Source organism: Arvicola amphibius, chromosome 10, assembly GCF_903992535.2.
Source record: "Arvicola amphibius chromosome 10, mArvAmp1.2, whole genome shotgun sequence".
Lineage (NCBI taxonomy): Eukaryota > Metazoa > Chordata > Mammalia > Rodentia > Cricetidae > Arvicola > Arvicola amphibius.
The window spans coordinates 101,739,944-101,753,492 of NC_052056.1; the positions used below are offsets into that span (position 1 = coordinate 101,739,944).

At 50.8% G+C, this 13,549-nt stretch overlaps 1 protein-coding gene across 1 annotated transcript; it reads right to left on the reverse strand.

The window, feature by feature from the left end:
* Positions 1–6,308: 6,308 nt before the first annotated feature.
* Positions 6,309–11,326, reverse strand: Znf853 (zinc finger protein 853). Its single transcript, XM_038344492.1, is given in 3 exon segments — positions 6,309–8,278; positions 10,712–10,829; positions 11,315–11,326. Coding segments are annotated over 3 exon segments (2,100 nt in total).
* Positions 11,327–13,549: the final 2,223 nt, after the last annotated feature.

Genomic DNA, 13,549 nt, shown 5'->3' on the forward strand with positions numbered 1-13,549 from the left:
AACCAAAAAAAAAAAAAAAGAAAAAAAAGAAAAAAAGAAAAGGCTGCACAACCAGAGACAGCCCGAGGGAAGTCAGTCCCTCGGGGACATTAGGACACTCGGTTATTTCCATCTGAAGTCCCCATAAATATAAGGGGTTGGAAGACCAGGAGGTGCAGATGCTATTGAGGGAACTAGGAATAAGAGAACTGTGTTTGAACCCCAGAGGAGTTAAGGAAAAGGCTGACCCAGCTGGAGCCTCGAGGCTGGTGTGGAGCTTTAGTGCTGGTATGGGGCAAGATGTTCATTAAGTAGGAAAAGCTTTGGCAGACCTCAGTGACTCAGACCAGCCTGTGAAGAGAGTTTGTAAAACAGGGAGCAACCTAAGGAACTTAGTAAAATGGTAACGTGGAGGAAGATGTCTGTCTGGGCTACTTAAAGACAAATGTGGCAAGATTTGTATCAACAGGCTAACAGATTGGATACGAAAACCTCTGCTGCATACAAGAAACACACCTCAACCTCAAAGACAGACATTGCCTCAGAGTAAAGGGTTGGGAAAAAAATTTCTATCAAATGGACCTACGAAACAAGCTAGCACAGCTATCCTAATATCTAAGACTTCAAACTAAAATCAATCAAAAGAGACAAAGAGGGACATATATTAGTCACAGGAAAAATTTATCAAGAGGAAATCTCAATACTGAACATCTATGCTTCAAATACAAGGGCACCCTCATATATGAAAGAAAAACTTCTAAAGCTTAAATTACACATTAAACCCCATACACTAATAGTGGGAGTCTTCAACATTCCACTCTCACCACTGGACAGGTCAGTCAGATAGAAAACAGAGAAATAAGGGAACTAACAGATGTTATGACTCAAATGGACTTAATAGACATCTATAGAATATTCCAGTCAAACATAAAAGAATATACCTTATTCTCAGAACCTCAAAAAATGACCACATGCTTGGTGATGAAACAAACCTCAACAGATACAAAAAAATGGAATAACCCAGATATTAATCCACACACCTATGAAAACCTGATTTTTGACAAAGAAGCAAAAAATATAAAATGGATAAAAAGAAAGCATATTTAACAAATGGTGCTGGCATAACTGGATATCAACATGTAGAAGAATGAAAATAGACCCATATCTATCACCATGCACAAAACTCAAGTCCAGATGGATCAAAGACCTGAACAGAAAGCCAACCACACTGAACCTTATAGAAGAGAAAGTGGGAAGTACATTTGAACACATTGGCACAGGAGACCACTTCCTAAATATAACCTCAGCAGCACAGACACTGAGAGAAACAATTAACAAATGGGACCTCCTGAAACTGAGAGGCTTCTCTAAAGCAAAGGACACAGTCAACAAGACAAAACGACAGCCTACAGACTGGTAAAAGATCTTCACCAACCCCACATCAGACAGTGATGTAGGAGAGTCTTCTGTTTGTGTTGATTTCATTGGTTAATAAAGAAACTGCCTTGGCCCATTTGATAGGCCAGCCCTTAGGTAGGTGGAGTAGACAGAACAGAAGGCTGGGAAGAAGGGAAGTTAGACAATCGCCATGCCTCTCCTCTCTGGGTCAGACACGATGGAGCCAGCCGCCAGGTCAGACATGCTGAATCTTTCCCAGTAAGACACCACCTCGTGGTGCTACACACATTACTAAATATGGGTTAAAGAAAGATGTGAGAATTATCCAATAAGAGGCTGAAACTAATGGGCCAGGCAGTGTTTAAAAGAATACAGTTTGTGTGTTGTTATTTCGGGGCATAAGCTAACCAGGTGGCCTGGAGCTGGGCGGCAGGAACACTCCTCACTACATGACAGAGGACTTATCTCCAAAATATACAAAGAACTCAAGATATTGGTCATCAAAAGAACAAATAATTCAATAAAAAATGGAGTACAGACCTAAGCAGAGAACTCTCAGCATAGGAATCTAAAATGGCTGAAAGACACTTAAGGAAATGCTCAGCATCCTTAGCCATCAGAGAAATGCAAATCAAAACAACTCTGAGATTTCATTTTACACCTGTAGGAATGGAGCTAGTTTCCCAATCAAGAAGTCCCCCAAGAGCCAGGTATGGTGAACGGGGAGGCTACAGCTACAGTGGTAACCCAAGCTGACAGAGGGAGCCCTCGAGCACAGCAGGGGAGAGCAGGGTCACATTCCCCTTTGGCCGCCCCGTGTAGGTCTGAGCAGATTAAATGAAGTCCACTGAGTTCATCAGGAATGGAGAAATGTGGAAAGGCCCGCGGAAGACCTCCATGATATGGTAATGTGCAGGCTCAGAGAGAACCTCTAACGATCACAGGGAGCTAATTAGGTTAGTTAGCTCTTATCCACTATTGTACCTGACCTTGATCTGTGGAGGGAGCAACTGATCCAAATGGATGGAATGGCCTTGCCGTATTAGACCTCGCGGATGTTTGACTCCAGTACGTTCTTGATTGTTAACCCCTGGGGTCACCTGACGCTTGCTGAGAACAGACGTCAGTAACTTCCAGAGTGCCTCACCAAGGTTATCTTTGCTATGGGACAGTGGTTCAGGATGCGACCTCGGCCTGCATCCTCTGGAAAAGGTTTGGTTCTATGGATGACGTGATGCTAACCTCTGAGTGTTTCACAGATTTGGCAACCACCAGAGACAACCAGATGCCATGGTGTTTCTACATAACTCCCGACCCTACAGGGCTGGGCTAATTAAAAGAGGAAAAAAATTCCAAGAGATAAAGTACATGGGTGGAAATGGCCACTTCCAGAGGCTCTGAGGTTCTTGAATGACAACCCTACTGCCAGGGGTGGGCTGCCTTCCTGTGGTCTGTTGGCCAGGGAAACCCCTGAGGTCCCTCAAGCCATAAAGTCTGTGGCGGCTGTTGTTGGTTGTACACCAGAACTAGATGGTCGAGCCTTTTGCTGAAGACACTGCATTGTGCATGCTCTAACTGGGACCTTGCTGCGTCCACCACATTTAGGAAGCCTGGGGATCTTGCTGTAATGGAACAGTACTTTATTTTTATTTATTTATTTATTTATTTTTTTGGATTTTCGAGACAGGGTTTCTCTGTGGCTTTGGAGCCTGTCCTGGAGCTAGCTCTTGTAGACCAGGCTGGCCTCGAACTCACAGAGATCCGCCTGCCTCTGCCTCCCGAGTGCTGGGATTAAAGGCGTGCGCCACCACCGCCCGGCTGGAACAGTACTTTAGAAACAGCATTGTATCTGCTTTTATGGCTGTCTTCCTCTAGCTACACTATTCTGATTGTCCTTTTCTTTTTAATACAAAGTGCCACTACGTAGCCCAGGCTAGCCTCCAACTCTGGATCCCCCTTCAGCATCCCAAGTGCTGGGATTACAGGCGTGAACTACCTTGTCTCGCTGGCTTCCTCCCTCCTTTTCTTATATGAGACAAGAGCTTGCTATGTAGCCCAGGTTAGCCTTGAACTCACTGTCCTCCTGCATCTGCTTCCCAAACGCTGGGATTACAAGTGTATGCCACCACACCTGGAAAAATTCCTTTAAAAAAAAAATTCTCTGGTCTCTGCCATTGACTTTTGTTTTCTCCAACAAGTGTGTCTTGGACAGGTCTCTTCTGCTGCCAGCATCAAGGGGAAAAATAGGATCTGAACACATGTGATGGGTAAAGGCATATAAATCGGGGTAGCCTCGGGTCATTCAAGTTAAAGAATTACTCATTTCTAAAACTTTCAGCTAAAACCAAAGGTAGGGACTGACAGGATAAGCCTAACAACCTAAGTGTGATCTCTGGGTTCACTTGGTTGGTAGAAGGAGAAAACTGACCTCCACACACAGGCTGTGGCACATACTAACTAATCAACTAACTAACCAAATTAATTAATTCATTAACCAACTAATTAACTAACTAAACAAACAAACAAACAGGCTGCCAATGGAGGGCTTAGGCAGAGCTTCTGCTGAGCCAAGTAGCTGGAGGTCCCTAAATCTAGCTCACCCTCTCTCCATGAGCCCTGAGGCCTATAGTGGAATAGCTGTGGGCTATGCAGAGATACGTGGGTTCCCAGGGCTCACTAGTCAGTTCGTCTAGCCAATGAGTGTACTCAGTGTTCAGTGAGAGACCTTGTCTCAAATAAATAAGGTAGTCAGGGCTGGTGATACAGCTCAGTGGGTAAAGAAGCTTGTCACACAAGCCAGGCTTCCTGAATTCAAGCCCCTGAATCCATATAAAGGAGGGAGGAGGGAATCAGTCCCACAAAGTCCTCTGTGCACTGTGGCACACGCATCCTCAGGCAAACATGTGCACACACACAGGTTTGTTCTAATCTCAGCGTGTGGTGGCACATGCTCAAGAGGCTGAGGCAGGAGAATTACTGCAAGGTCAAGGATGACTTGGGTTACACTAAAAGAAAAATCTCACAAAAAGAGAATCCATAGCTTGGGGCTGTGGGTATAGCTCAGCTGGTTGAGTGCTTGCCTAGTGTACACAATACCTTGGGTTCGATTCCCAGCACCGCATATACTGAGTACAGGGGTGCATGCCTGTAAGACCAGCCCTTGGGAGGAGAATCAGAAGTTAGTTCGAGGCCATCCTCTGCTAATAGAGGGAATTTGAGACCGGTCTGGGCTACTTTTTTTTTAAAGGTTTATTTATTATGTATACAACATTCTGCCTTGATGTATGCCCGCACGCCAGAGGAGGGCGCCAGATCTCAGTACAGATGGTTGTGAGTCACCATGTGGTTGCTGGGAATTGAACTCAGGACCTCCGAAGAGCAGCCAGTGCTCTTAACCTCTGAGCCCCCACAAGACTCTGTTTTAAATGAACAAGTTACAGGCAAGATGCAAAATGCAAAGCTCAAATCACAAGCAGGACACACGGGATTTTTTCTCTTTATTTTCCATGTTCTGTTTCTCACTTGCCAACACAGGTACACAGTTTGCCAGATTGTGTTAATAAAGGAGAAGCAGGGAGGGCAGCAAAATGGCAGGGACCAAGCTGCCACAGTGGGCCAGCAGGTCAAGTGGGGTAGGAAGTGGCTTGGGGGGGTGTTTGGGGAGGGCCCCCTCCACCTGGCACACCTTCCCAGACGACTGTTCTGAGCAGAAAGTCCCTTGCCCTATATGATTTGGTAAACATGGTTTACAGCCTTTCTGACACCTCCAGTCCTTGTCCCCAGCATTCATCTCACATTTCATCCAGGAGGTAAGGTCACCTCTAACCAGCCCTACCCCATAGCCCAGCCCGGAGACTGTGGTCCCTGGGTCATATGCGCACCACCTAAACAGCTTAGGCTAAATGGGGACTACCCAGAAGTTCTTCCCAGGCCCCTTCCTTCCTGGAAATCTCTGCTTTGGACACAGGCTCTTACACCGGGGAACAGTAAGGAGGTACAGATGGCTTGGGAGCATTGTAACAGAGGCCCAGAACCTGCTTCTAATGCCTGTAGGCTGGGCTCCTGAGGAAGGAAGGTTTGACCTTCCACGCAGAGCAGAACTTCCTGACTTTTATTTGCACATTGCCCCCATGGCCACTGTGACCCTGTGTCTATGAACACAGGAATTTGCACCAGAACTACGTTCACCCTTCGGCCTTTCATTCCAACAAGTATTTTCAAGGTTTATGTCACGACAATTTGTTGCCTGGACCAAGTTCACTGCATTGTGCAAGCCAGTTTCCTTTCCTTCCCATTCCTTTCCTTTTTTTTTCTCCCTCTTTTTCTCTTTTTGAGGCAGGGTTTCAGGTAACCCAGGCTATCCAACTCACTATGTGGCCGAAGATTACCTTGAACATCTGATCCTCGGGCCTCTACCTCCCAAGTGCTAGGATCACATGTGACAACGCACATGTTTATATGTTTCAGTGATGCTAGGCAAGCACTCTGCCGGCTGAGCTACACCATCTGCCCCCTTTTCACTTCCTCCTTGAGAATTTGGAATGATCCATTCATTCTCCAGCTCCCACACACACCGCGCGTTTCATTGGCTGGTTGGTGTCTGGGCGTATCAACCCTCCCCCCCCCCCCCCCGCAGAGTTGTTTGCCATCAGGCAAGTTCTCAGTCCAGTTTTCCCAGGAAGGCGATGGGAGGCGTGGAGCGGAATCGGGTAGTAGTCTTAGTAGTCTCTCTCACCCACATGGAGATGTTCTCTTGTGCATGGTTTAGAGGGAAGGAAGACTGAATCAGTGGACTTGGTGCATTGTGGGCGTAGGTCTGGGGAAAGGTGGACGTCTTTCTTTCCTAAGGATAAATCAGGATACCCAGAAAGACCTCAAACCGGGGTTAAGATCATGACCTAGGGTCGAGGTGTGGGTGGCTCTCACGCCACTCAGGGCTTCCCAGATGCAGAAGCCTTTTTGGCCCTTGTGGAGACTCCTGAGGGCGCTTGCCTGGAGGAGCGCTGCAGGCCCAGACCTCTGGAACGGCCTAATCCGTGCTGCAGTCGCTCGTGTTTGCGGATCTGCACCTTGTGCCGGAAGCGCTCGCCGCAGTCCTCGCACGCGTGGAGCCGCTCAACCGAGTGGGTACGGCGGTGGCGCAGCAGGTTGGAGGAGACGCTGAAGCACTTGCCGCAGTCGCCGCAGACGTAAGGCCGCTCGCCGGTATGGGTGCGCTGATGCTGCACAAGCGCCGAGCTCTCGCAGAAGCACTTGGAGCAGTAGGTGCAGGCGTAGGGCTTCTCGCCGGTGTGGATGCGCTGGTGGATCACCAGGTTAGAATGTTGCGAAAAGCCCTTGCCGCACTCGCTGCAGAGATGCGGCCTCTCCCCAGTGTGCGTGGCCTGGTGTCGCACTAAGTCGGTGCTGCGGCTGAAACCTCTGCCACACTCCCCGCAGATGGTCGGCCTGTCCCTGCCTCGCCTCTTCTTGCGCTGTTTTGTGGGCGTCAGAGCCTCACTCCCTGTGGGGCCCGCGATGGTCACCATAGTGGATGTGGCCACAGTGGGCAGTACCATGAGCTCTTGCAGCACCACATAGCCTGGAGGGGCCACCACGTAGGAGACTGGAGCTGATGCTATGCCACCTCCGGGAGTGGGAACCAGCTCCAGCTGCAGCTCGGGCTGCACAGCGGTCAGCTGCAGCTGCAGCTCCTGATGCTGGGCACTCACTTCCACCGGGGCCAGCTCCAAGTGTACCTCCTGTTGCTCCAGCTGCTGCAGCTGCTCCAGCTGATACTGCTGCTTCAGGTGCTGCTCCAGCTGATGCAGTTGCTCCTGCAGTTTTAGCTTCAGCTGTCGTTGTTCTTGCAGCCTCTCCAACTCCTGCTGCTGCTGCTCCAGCTCCTGTTCTGACCTTATGCCCAGTGGCATAATCTCCAGTTCCACATCTTCTTCCTCCTCTGGCTCCAGTGGAGGAGGCTGCAGCTGCTGCTGTTGCAACAACTGTTGCTGCTGCAACTGTTCTTGCTGCAGCAATAGTTGGTGCTGTATCTGGACCTGCTGCTGCTGCAACAGCTGTTGCTGCAACTGTGCCTGCTGCTGCAGCAACAGCTGCTCTATATGTCCCTGTGGCTGCAGCAACAGTATCTGCTGCTGCAACTGTTGCTGTTGCAATTGTCCCTGCTGTTGCAACAGTTCCTGTTGTTGGAGCAGCAGCTGCTGCTGTAACTGCTCCTGTTGATGCTGCTGCAACAGCTGTTGCCCTTGTAATTGCTGTTGCAATGCTTGTTCTTGCAACTGCTGCAGCAGCAATTGTTCATGTTGTTGCAGTAGTTGCTGCTGTTGGAGAAGCTGCTGCTGTGACTGTTGTTGCTCTTGCATTGGCTGCTGTAAAGGCTGCTGCTGCAGCAAAGCCTGTTCTTCTACTTGCTGCTGCAATAGCTCTTGCTCATGCTGCTGCATAAGTTGTTCTTGTACTTGCTGCTGCTGCTGCAGCCGTTCTTGCTGCTGTAGCAACAGCTGTTGCTTTTGGCCTTGGGGCTTCATAGTCATTCACTGCTGCTGCTGCTGCTGCACCAGCTGCAGCTGTGGTTTTGGTTCCTGATGATGCTTGGACTGGAGGTTTTCCTGTAGCTTTTACTGAGACAGCTACTGCTGCCCATCTTGCTGCCGCCGCAATTCTGGTTGAGGTCCTAACAGTTGATGCTGGGGTTGCTGCTCTTGTAACTGCTTGTGCTGCAGCTGCTGTTCCAGCTCTTGCTGCTGCTCTAACTGCTGCAGATGCAAGTCCTGTTGTCCCGGCTGCACTGCCCCAATGCTGTTACTGGCCCCTACTGGGGCTGCGAGTGCTGGCGGCTGCGGGCTGCTGCTCACCTCCTGAGCCTCTTCCTCCTCCTGGTTCTCGCTCCCACCACTGCCACCTGTAGTGGAAATGGCAGGAAACCAGGAGAGAAGGATCGATGGACAGCTAACCTGCACAACAAACCCCCAAAAGAATGTATTCAGGATCCGCTAACGGGCTCTTAGCAGGGACCCAAAAACGAGGGATTGAGTGGCAATGATGACAGGACAGACATTTTCAGAGTTTCACGGGTCACCTCATTCAGACTCCCTCTGAGCCTCCCTCATGCAAGCCTCATGCATTGATACCAAGCAGAGCTTTGGGCTCCTGGCACCATTCCCAAAGAGGTCTCTAGTACTGACTTCCTTCCTAAGCAGGATAAACCAGATTTTGCAGTAGGTGAATTCTGACTCCATTTATGGTCACACTTTATTCATTCATTCACTCATTTGTTCGTTCATTCATTCATTCATTTGTTATTTTGGTTTTTCGAGACAGGGTTTCTTTGTGTAGCCTTGGCTGTCCTGGAACTAGCTCTGTAGGCCAGGCTGGCCTCGAACTCACAGAGATCTGCCTGCCTTTGCCTCCTAAGTGCTAGGATTAAAGGCGTGCGCCACCACGGTCCAGTGATGGTCACACTTTAAATAAGTGAAATATGCCTTGTCTATGAATAGTGGGCATTTCTGTAAAGATACAGCAAGCCATTTCTAGGAAGTGCGGAAGGATTTCCTGGGTCAGGTAGGGAGTTCGTGGTTCAGAATCGGACTGAAAAACCAGGCACGCAGTCCACCTGTAACTCCAGCCTCAGAGGGTGGAGAGAGGGGATCCCTGGAGGGAGTGGCAGGAGTAGCTGTGTGGGCAAGTGCTGGGTCTGATGGAGAAACCCTGCCCATTGACTAAGGTGGAAGAACAATCAAGGATGATTCATGACATCAACCTGTGGCCTCCAAATGCAGGAGCACACATATCAATGCACACCACACACATGAGCTCCCAAACACATATATGCACACATACACACCACATACACACATACCACATACTAAAAAAATTGTGTAGTAATTATCTTTTAGGGAAAAAAATTCTTTCCAACCACCTTCGTTGAGTGTCTTGTGTGTATGTGCATGTGTTCATGTGTGTGCATATGTGCCACAACACACCTGTGGAGGTCAGAGGACAACTTTGGGTGTTGAACCTCACCCTCCACTTTGAGGCAGGGTCTCTCATCTGCCACTGCACAGGCCAGCCAGGCTAACTGGCCCTGGAGACACCAAGGGATTCTCCTGCCTCCGCCTCCCATTTCACCATAGGAATGCTGGGATTACAGACATGCGCTACTATGCATGGTTTCTGGGGATTGAATTCTAATCCTGAAGTTTGCCGGGCGAGGACTTTACCTGCTCTTTTTCCTCCCCAGTACCTTGGTGTATGTTTCAGACAGACTTCTACAGAACAGCTGGGATGTTAGGTGGTGGATGAAGACGGCCATGGGAACCTGTCTCCACAGCGAGTTCAATTCTGCCTCCTCCGCAGGGACAGACCTCACCTCTGGGCGAATCTCCACAGGGCTAGCTTGGTCACGTGGTCCCTCTGCATTCCTGGGACAGCAGTTTCCATGGAAGCATTTTATTGACCATGTAGTTAGATGTCACCTGAAGTGTATGCCTGCTAGAGTTAAGTTCACAGTCGGAAAGAGCCTTTGTTCAATTCATATATATCCCCATTTTATCATTTTATTCTCCCCAATTTCCTGACAGTCTCTCTTGTTCATTCTCTCCACCCCGCTTCTGTCTCTCTGATAGAGTCTCATTGTACAGTCCTAGTCTGGAACTCAATGCCCAGCCCTGGCTGTCAAACTGTGACCCTCTTGCCTGAGCCCCCCAGGTTCTGGGATTCCAGTTCTATGTCACCATCATCAAACCCACCCTGGTTCTCTCTTAACTCCCTTAAAGCTGCCCCACGCTGTCACTCACCACAGAACGTGAGCACTAACTCTTGTCCACCCTTGAAGGCTCCCCCTGCGTGGGGCTCAGGGACAGCCCTGGGCAGTCCCATAACACCAGGGGCGCCCCTGTGTGGCACATGGAAGGAAAGGGATGGGACAGATGTTGAGGAAATGGGACCCAGGGTCGAGGTCACTACAGACAAGAAGCCATGCACCCCATGTCTGAGGCATCAGAGACGGAAAATCCCTCCAGCTCCATGGGAGAGAGTGGAGGCCACCTGGGAAAAGCAGGTTAAAGCCAGCCCAGGTGGGAAAAGCAGGTTAAAGCTAGCCCAGGTGTGGGGGTCAGGACTGAGGCTACCGAATCTGTCTCCTGCAAGACCTTGGCCTGACAGACACCTCAACAGGTCCCAAGTTGAGTTCCAGGGTAGAGAGGTTAGCAGGTATGAGTGAGTGCACTGTTGGCCACACAGGGCTCCCTCTGCTGTGGCCTGGGCTGTGCCAGCTTGCAACTCAACTACAGAATCCTTGCTGGGGTCCCCATTGTCTCCACCCCCCAACCCTCACCTGAGAGGGTGTCAGGCCCTGGACCCCCATCCTCAAGACATTGCAGCTGCAACACAAAGGTCTCTGTTGTGGGGCCCAGCTCCATCCTGGCGGTCTCACCAGGGTCCTTGGGAACAGGCTGTGCTGAGAGCAAGAAAGGAAGCTGTTCAGGAGGGAGATGGTGATGCCCGAAGCCCATTCCTACACAAGAGCCAGAGCTGTTATTTGCTGGATATACACAGTGATCCATCTCAGCTGACCAGCAACCTCCCTGCCCCCACTGGGAACTATAACTGGGAAACAGCCTCTCCCAAGGCTGGGATGCTTGAGGCACGCCTGAGGGTACCCATGGCACAGTCCCGTGGCCCCTTCCATCCCCCAGGCTTCAAAGGCCAATAATATCAGGTGTCATCCCAGGTCCCTACTAAGGTAGGAGTCCAGAGCACTGTCATCCACGGCTGGGGCCTTCTGCAGGCCTGTGCTCTGTCCTGAGTCCACTCTGAAGAAGTGGTCTCCACATTCAGGCGTCCCCACTCCCCCATGCCAGCGGACTCCATCTCCCTCTGGCTTAGGAGCCCTGGGTAGAGAAACGCCCCTGTGCCCAGCAAGGTTGCCAGGCCTCACCTGGAAGAGCATTTCCCGCCGGCTGCAGCCTCTGCGCTAGGGGAGGTGTGGTCACCAGTGGCTATAAGGTGAAGGCCACAGCTCTTCAGCCAGCTCCTTCCGGAGGTGCCTCCATACCTCCATCTAGAATGAGCCAGGGAGGTTCTGACCTCCCACCGAGGAACCCTTGGCAGGCACTCCGCGGGGTCTTCGCTGTCAGAGCTGCTGAGGTCGCCCTGGGCCAAGACAAGGTGCAGAGTGGAGTTGCCAGGGAGAAGTTGGTGGAGACTCTCACGTAGGAACAGGGAAGGGAGGCAGGGCTCCAAATCCTGAACAGGGATCAGGGTTGGTCCGGATGACCATAGCGCGCAGCAGGGCCCAAGCTGGAGCCCTAGGTTGCCTCAGTGGGAACCGGGTGACAAGGGTCCTGGGCGTTCACTGGCCACAGGTGCCCAGGGGCGGAGGGCAGGGGGCGGGCCCCGGCCGGGCCAGGTCTCGGGTCGCTCGCCCGCCCTCCGGTGCTGTGCGTCCCTGCGGGAAACGGCCGGGCCGGGGCGGGGGCGATGGGGGGCCGACACAGGAAGTCCCCTCGGCATCCGCATCCTGTCCCCCGCCCCTGCTGCCTGCCGCGCCCCCTCGCCCCGGTCCCCACCACTACCACCGTGGCCGCTGCCTTCGCCTTCGCCACGGTCGCCGCCGCTCTAGCCCGCGCCGCCAGCTCTGTGAGCTTAACCCTTGCCGGCCCGGTCACTCACCAGGGCCCCCCGGGGAGGTGTGGGTGGGGATGGGGACGGGATGCTTGGCCCTGCTTGCGTCCCAGAGCTCGCCGGTGCTGGGCGCGCAGCTCACGCTGCTGCAACGCATCGCCCAGTGCGGTGCGCGTGTCCGTGCGCCACGGTTGTGACTGTCACTGAGGCTGCACGGATGGAAGAGGAAAGGGGTTCCTAGCCGACATCCCCAATGTCCTCTGAAGCGTTGGTGTTACCTCCCCGGACAGGGGTACAAATTTGGTCTAATTAGCACTTAATTAACCAGTTAGTGGGGAAGACCCCTCCTGATTCCAGCAGGTCCAGAACTGCCAACCCAGTCCACACCTGGAACCTTGAGTTGGTTAGGATAGACAGATGGCAACTGTGCCAGCTCCAGCAGGACCATCTTCAGGAGCGGGGAGGGGGGTGACAGGCCCGTGTCTCTTTGGGTTCTTCTCCCTCCAGTAGCCCCAGGCCCTTCCTCCTCCATCTTCAAGAAGCATTCTGAGCCATGGCAGCCCCAGTGGCTTCTCCCTGTTTGCTTGTTACCTTAACAAGTTGTTTCCTGCCTGGGAATCAGGGTGGGGTGGGGAGTGTTTCCTCCCCCAGGAGGTTTGAGCTGACCATCTGCATATCCCCTCCCCTAGTTGTTTTTTTTAATAAATTTTTATTGATATTTATTGAGCTCTACATTTTTCTCTGCTCCCCTCCCTGCCTCTCCCCTCCCCCTTTCAATCCTCCCCCAAGGTCCCCATGCTCCCAATTTACTCAGGAGATCTTGTCTTTTTATACTTTGTACTTCCCATGTAGATTAGATCCATGTATCTCTTAGTGTCTACATTGTTGTCTAAATTCTCTGGGATTGTGGTTTGTAGGCTGGCTTTCTTTGCTTTATGTTTAAAAACTACCTATGAGTGAGTACATGTGATAATTGTCTTTCTGTGTCTGGGTTACCTCACTCAAAATAATGTTTTCTAGCTCTATCCATTTTCCTGCAAAATTCAAGCTGTCATTTTTTTCTGCTGTGTAGTACTCCATTGTGTAAATGTACCACATTTTCCTTATCCATTCTTCCGTCGAGGGGCATTTAGGTTGTTTCCAGGTTCTGGCTATGACAAACAAAGCTGCTATGAACATAGTTGAGCACATGTCCTTGTGGCACGATTGAGCATCCTTTGGATATTACTGGGTCTTGAGGAGGGTTGTTTCCTAATTTTCTGAGAAATCGCCACACTAACATCCAAAGGGGTTGTACCAGCTTGCATTCCCACCAGCAATGCAGGAGTGTTCCCTTTTCCCCACAACCTCTCCAGCATAAGTTGTCATCACTGTTTTTGATCTTGGCCATTCTTACAGGTGTAAGATGAAATCTCAGAGTTGTTTTGATTTGCATTTCTCTGAAATACTGAGCATTTCCTTAAGTGTCTTTCAGCCATTTCAGATTCTTGAGAGTTCTCTGTTTAGGTCTGTACTCCATTTTTTATTGGATTATGTGATCTTTTGGTGT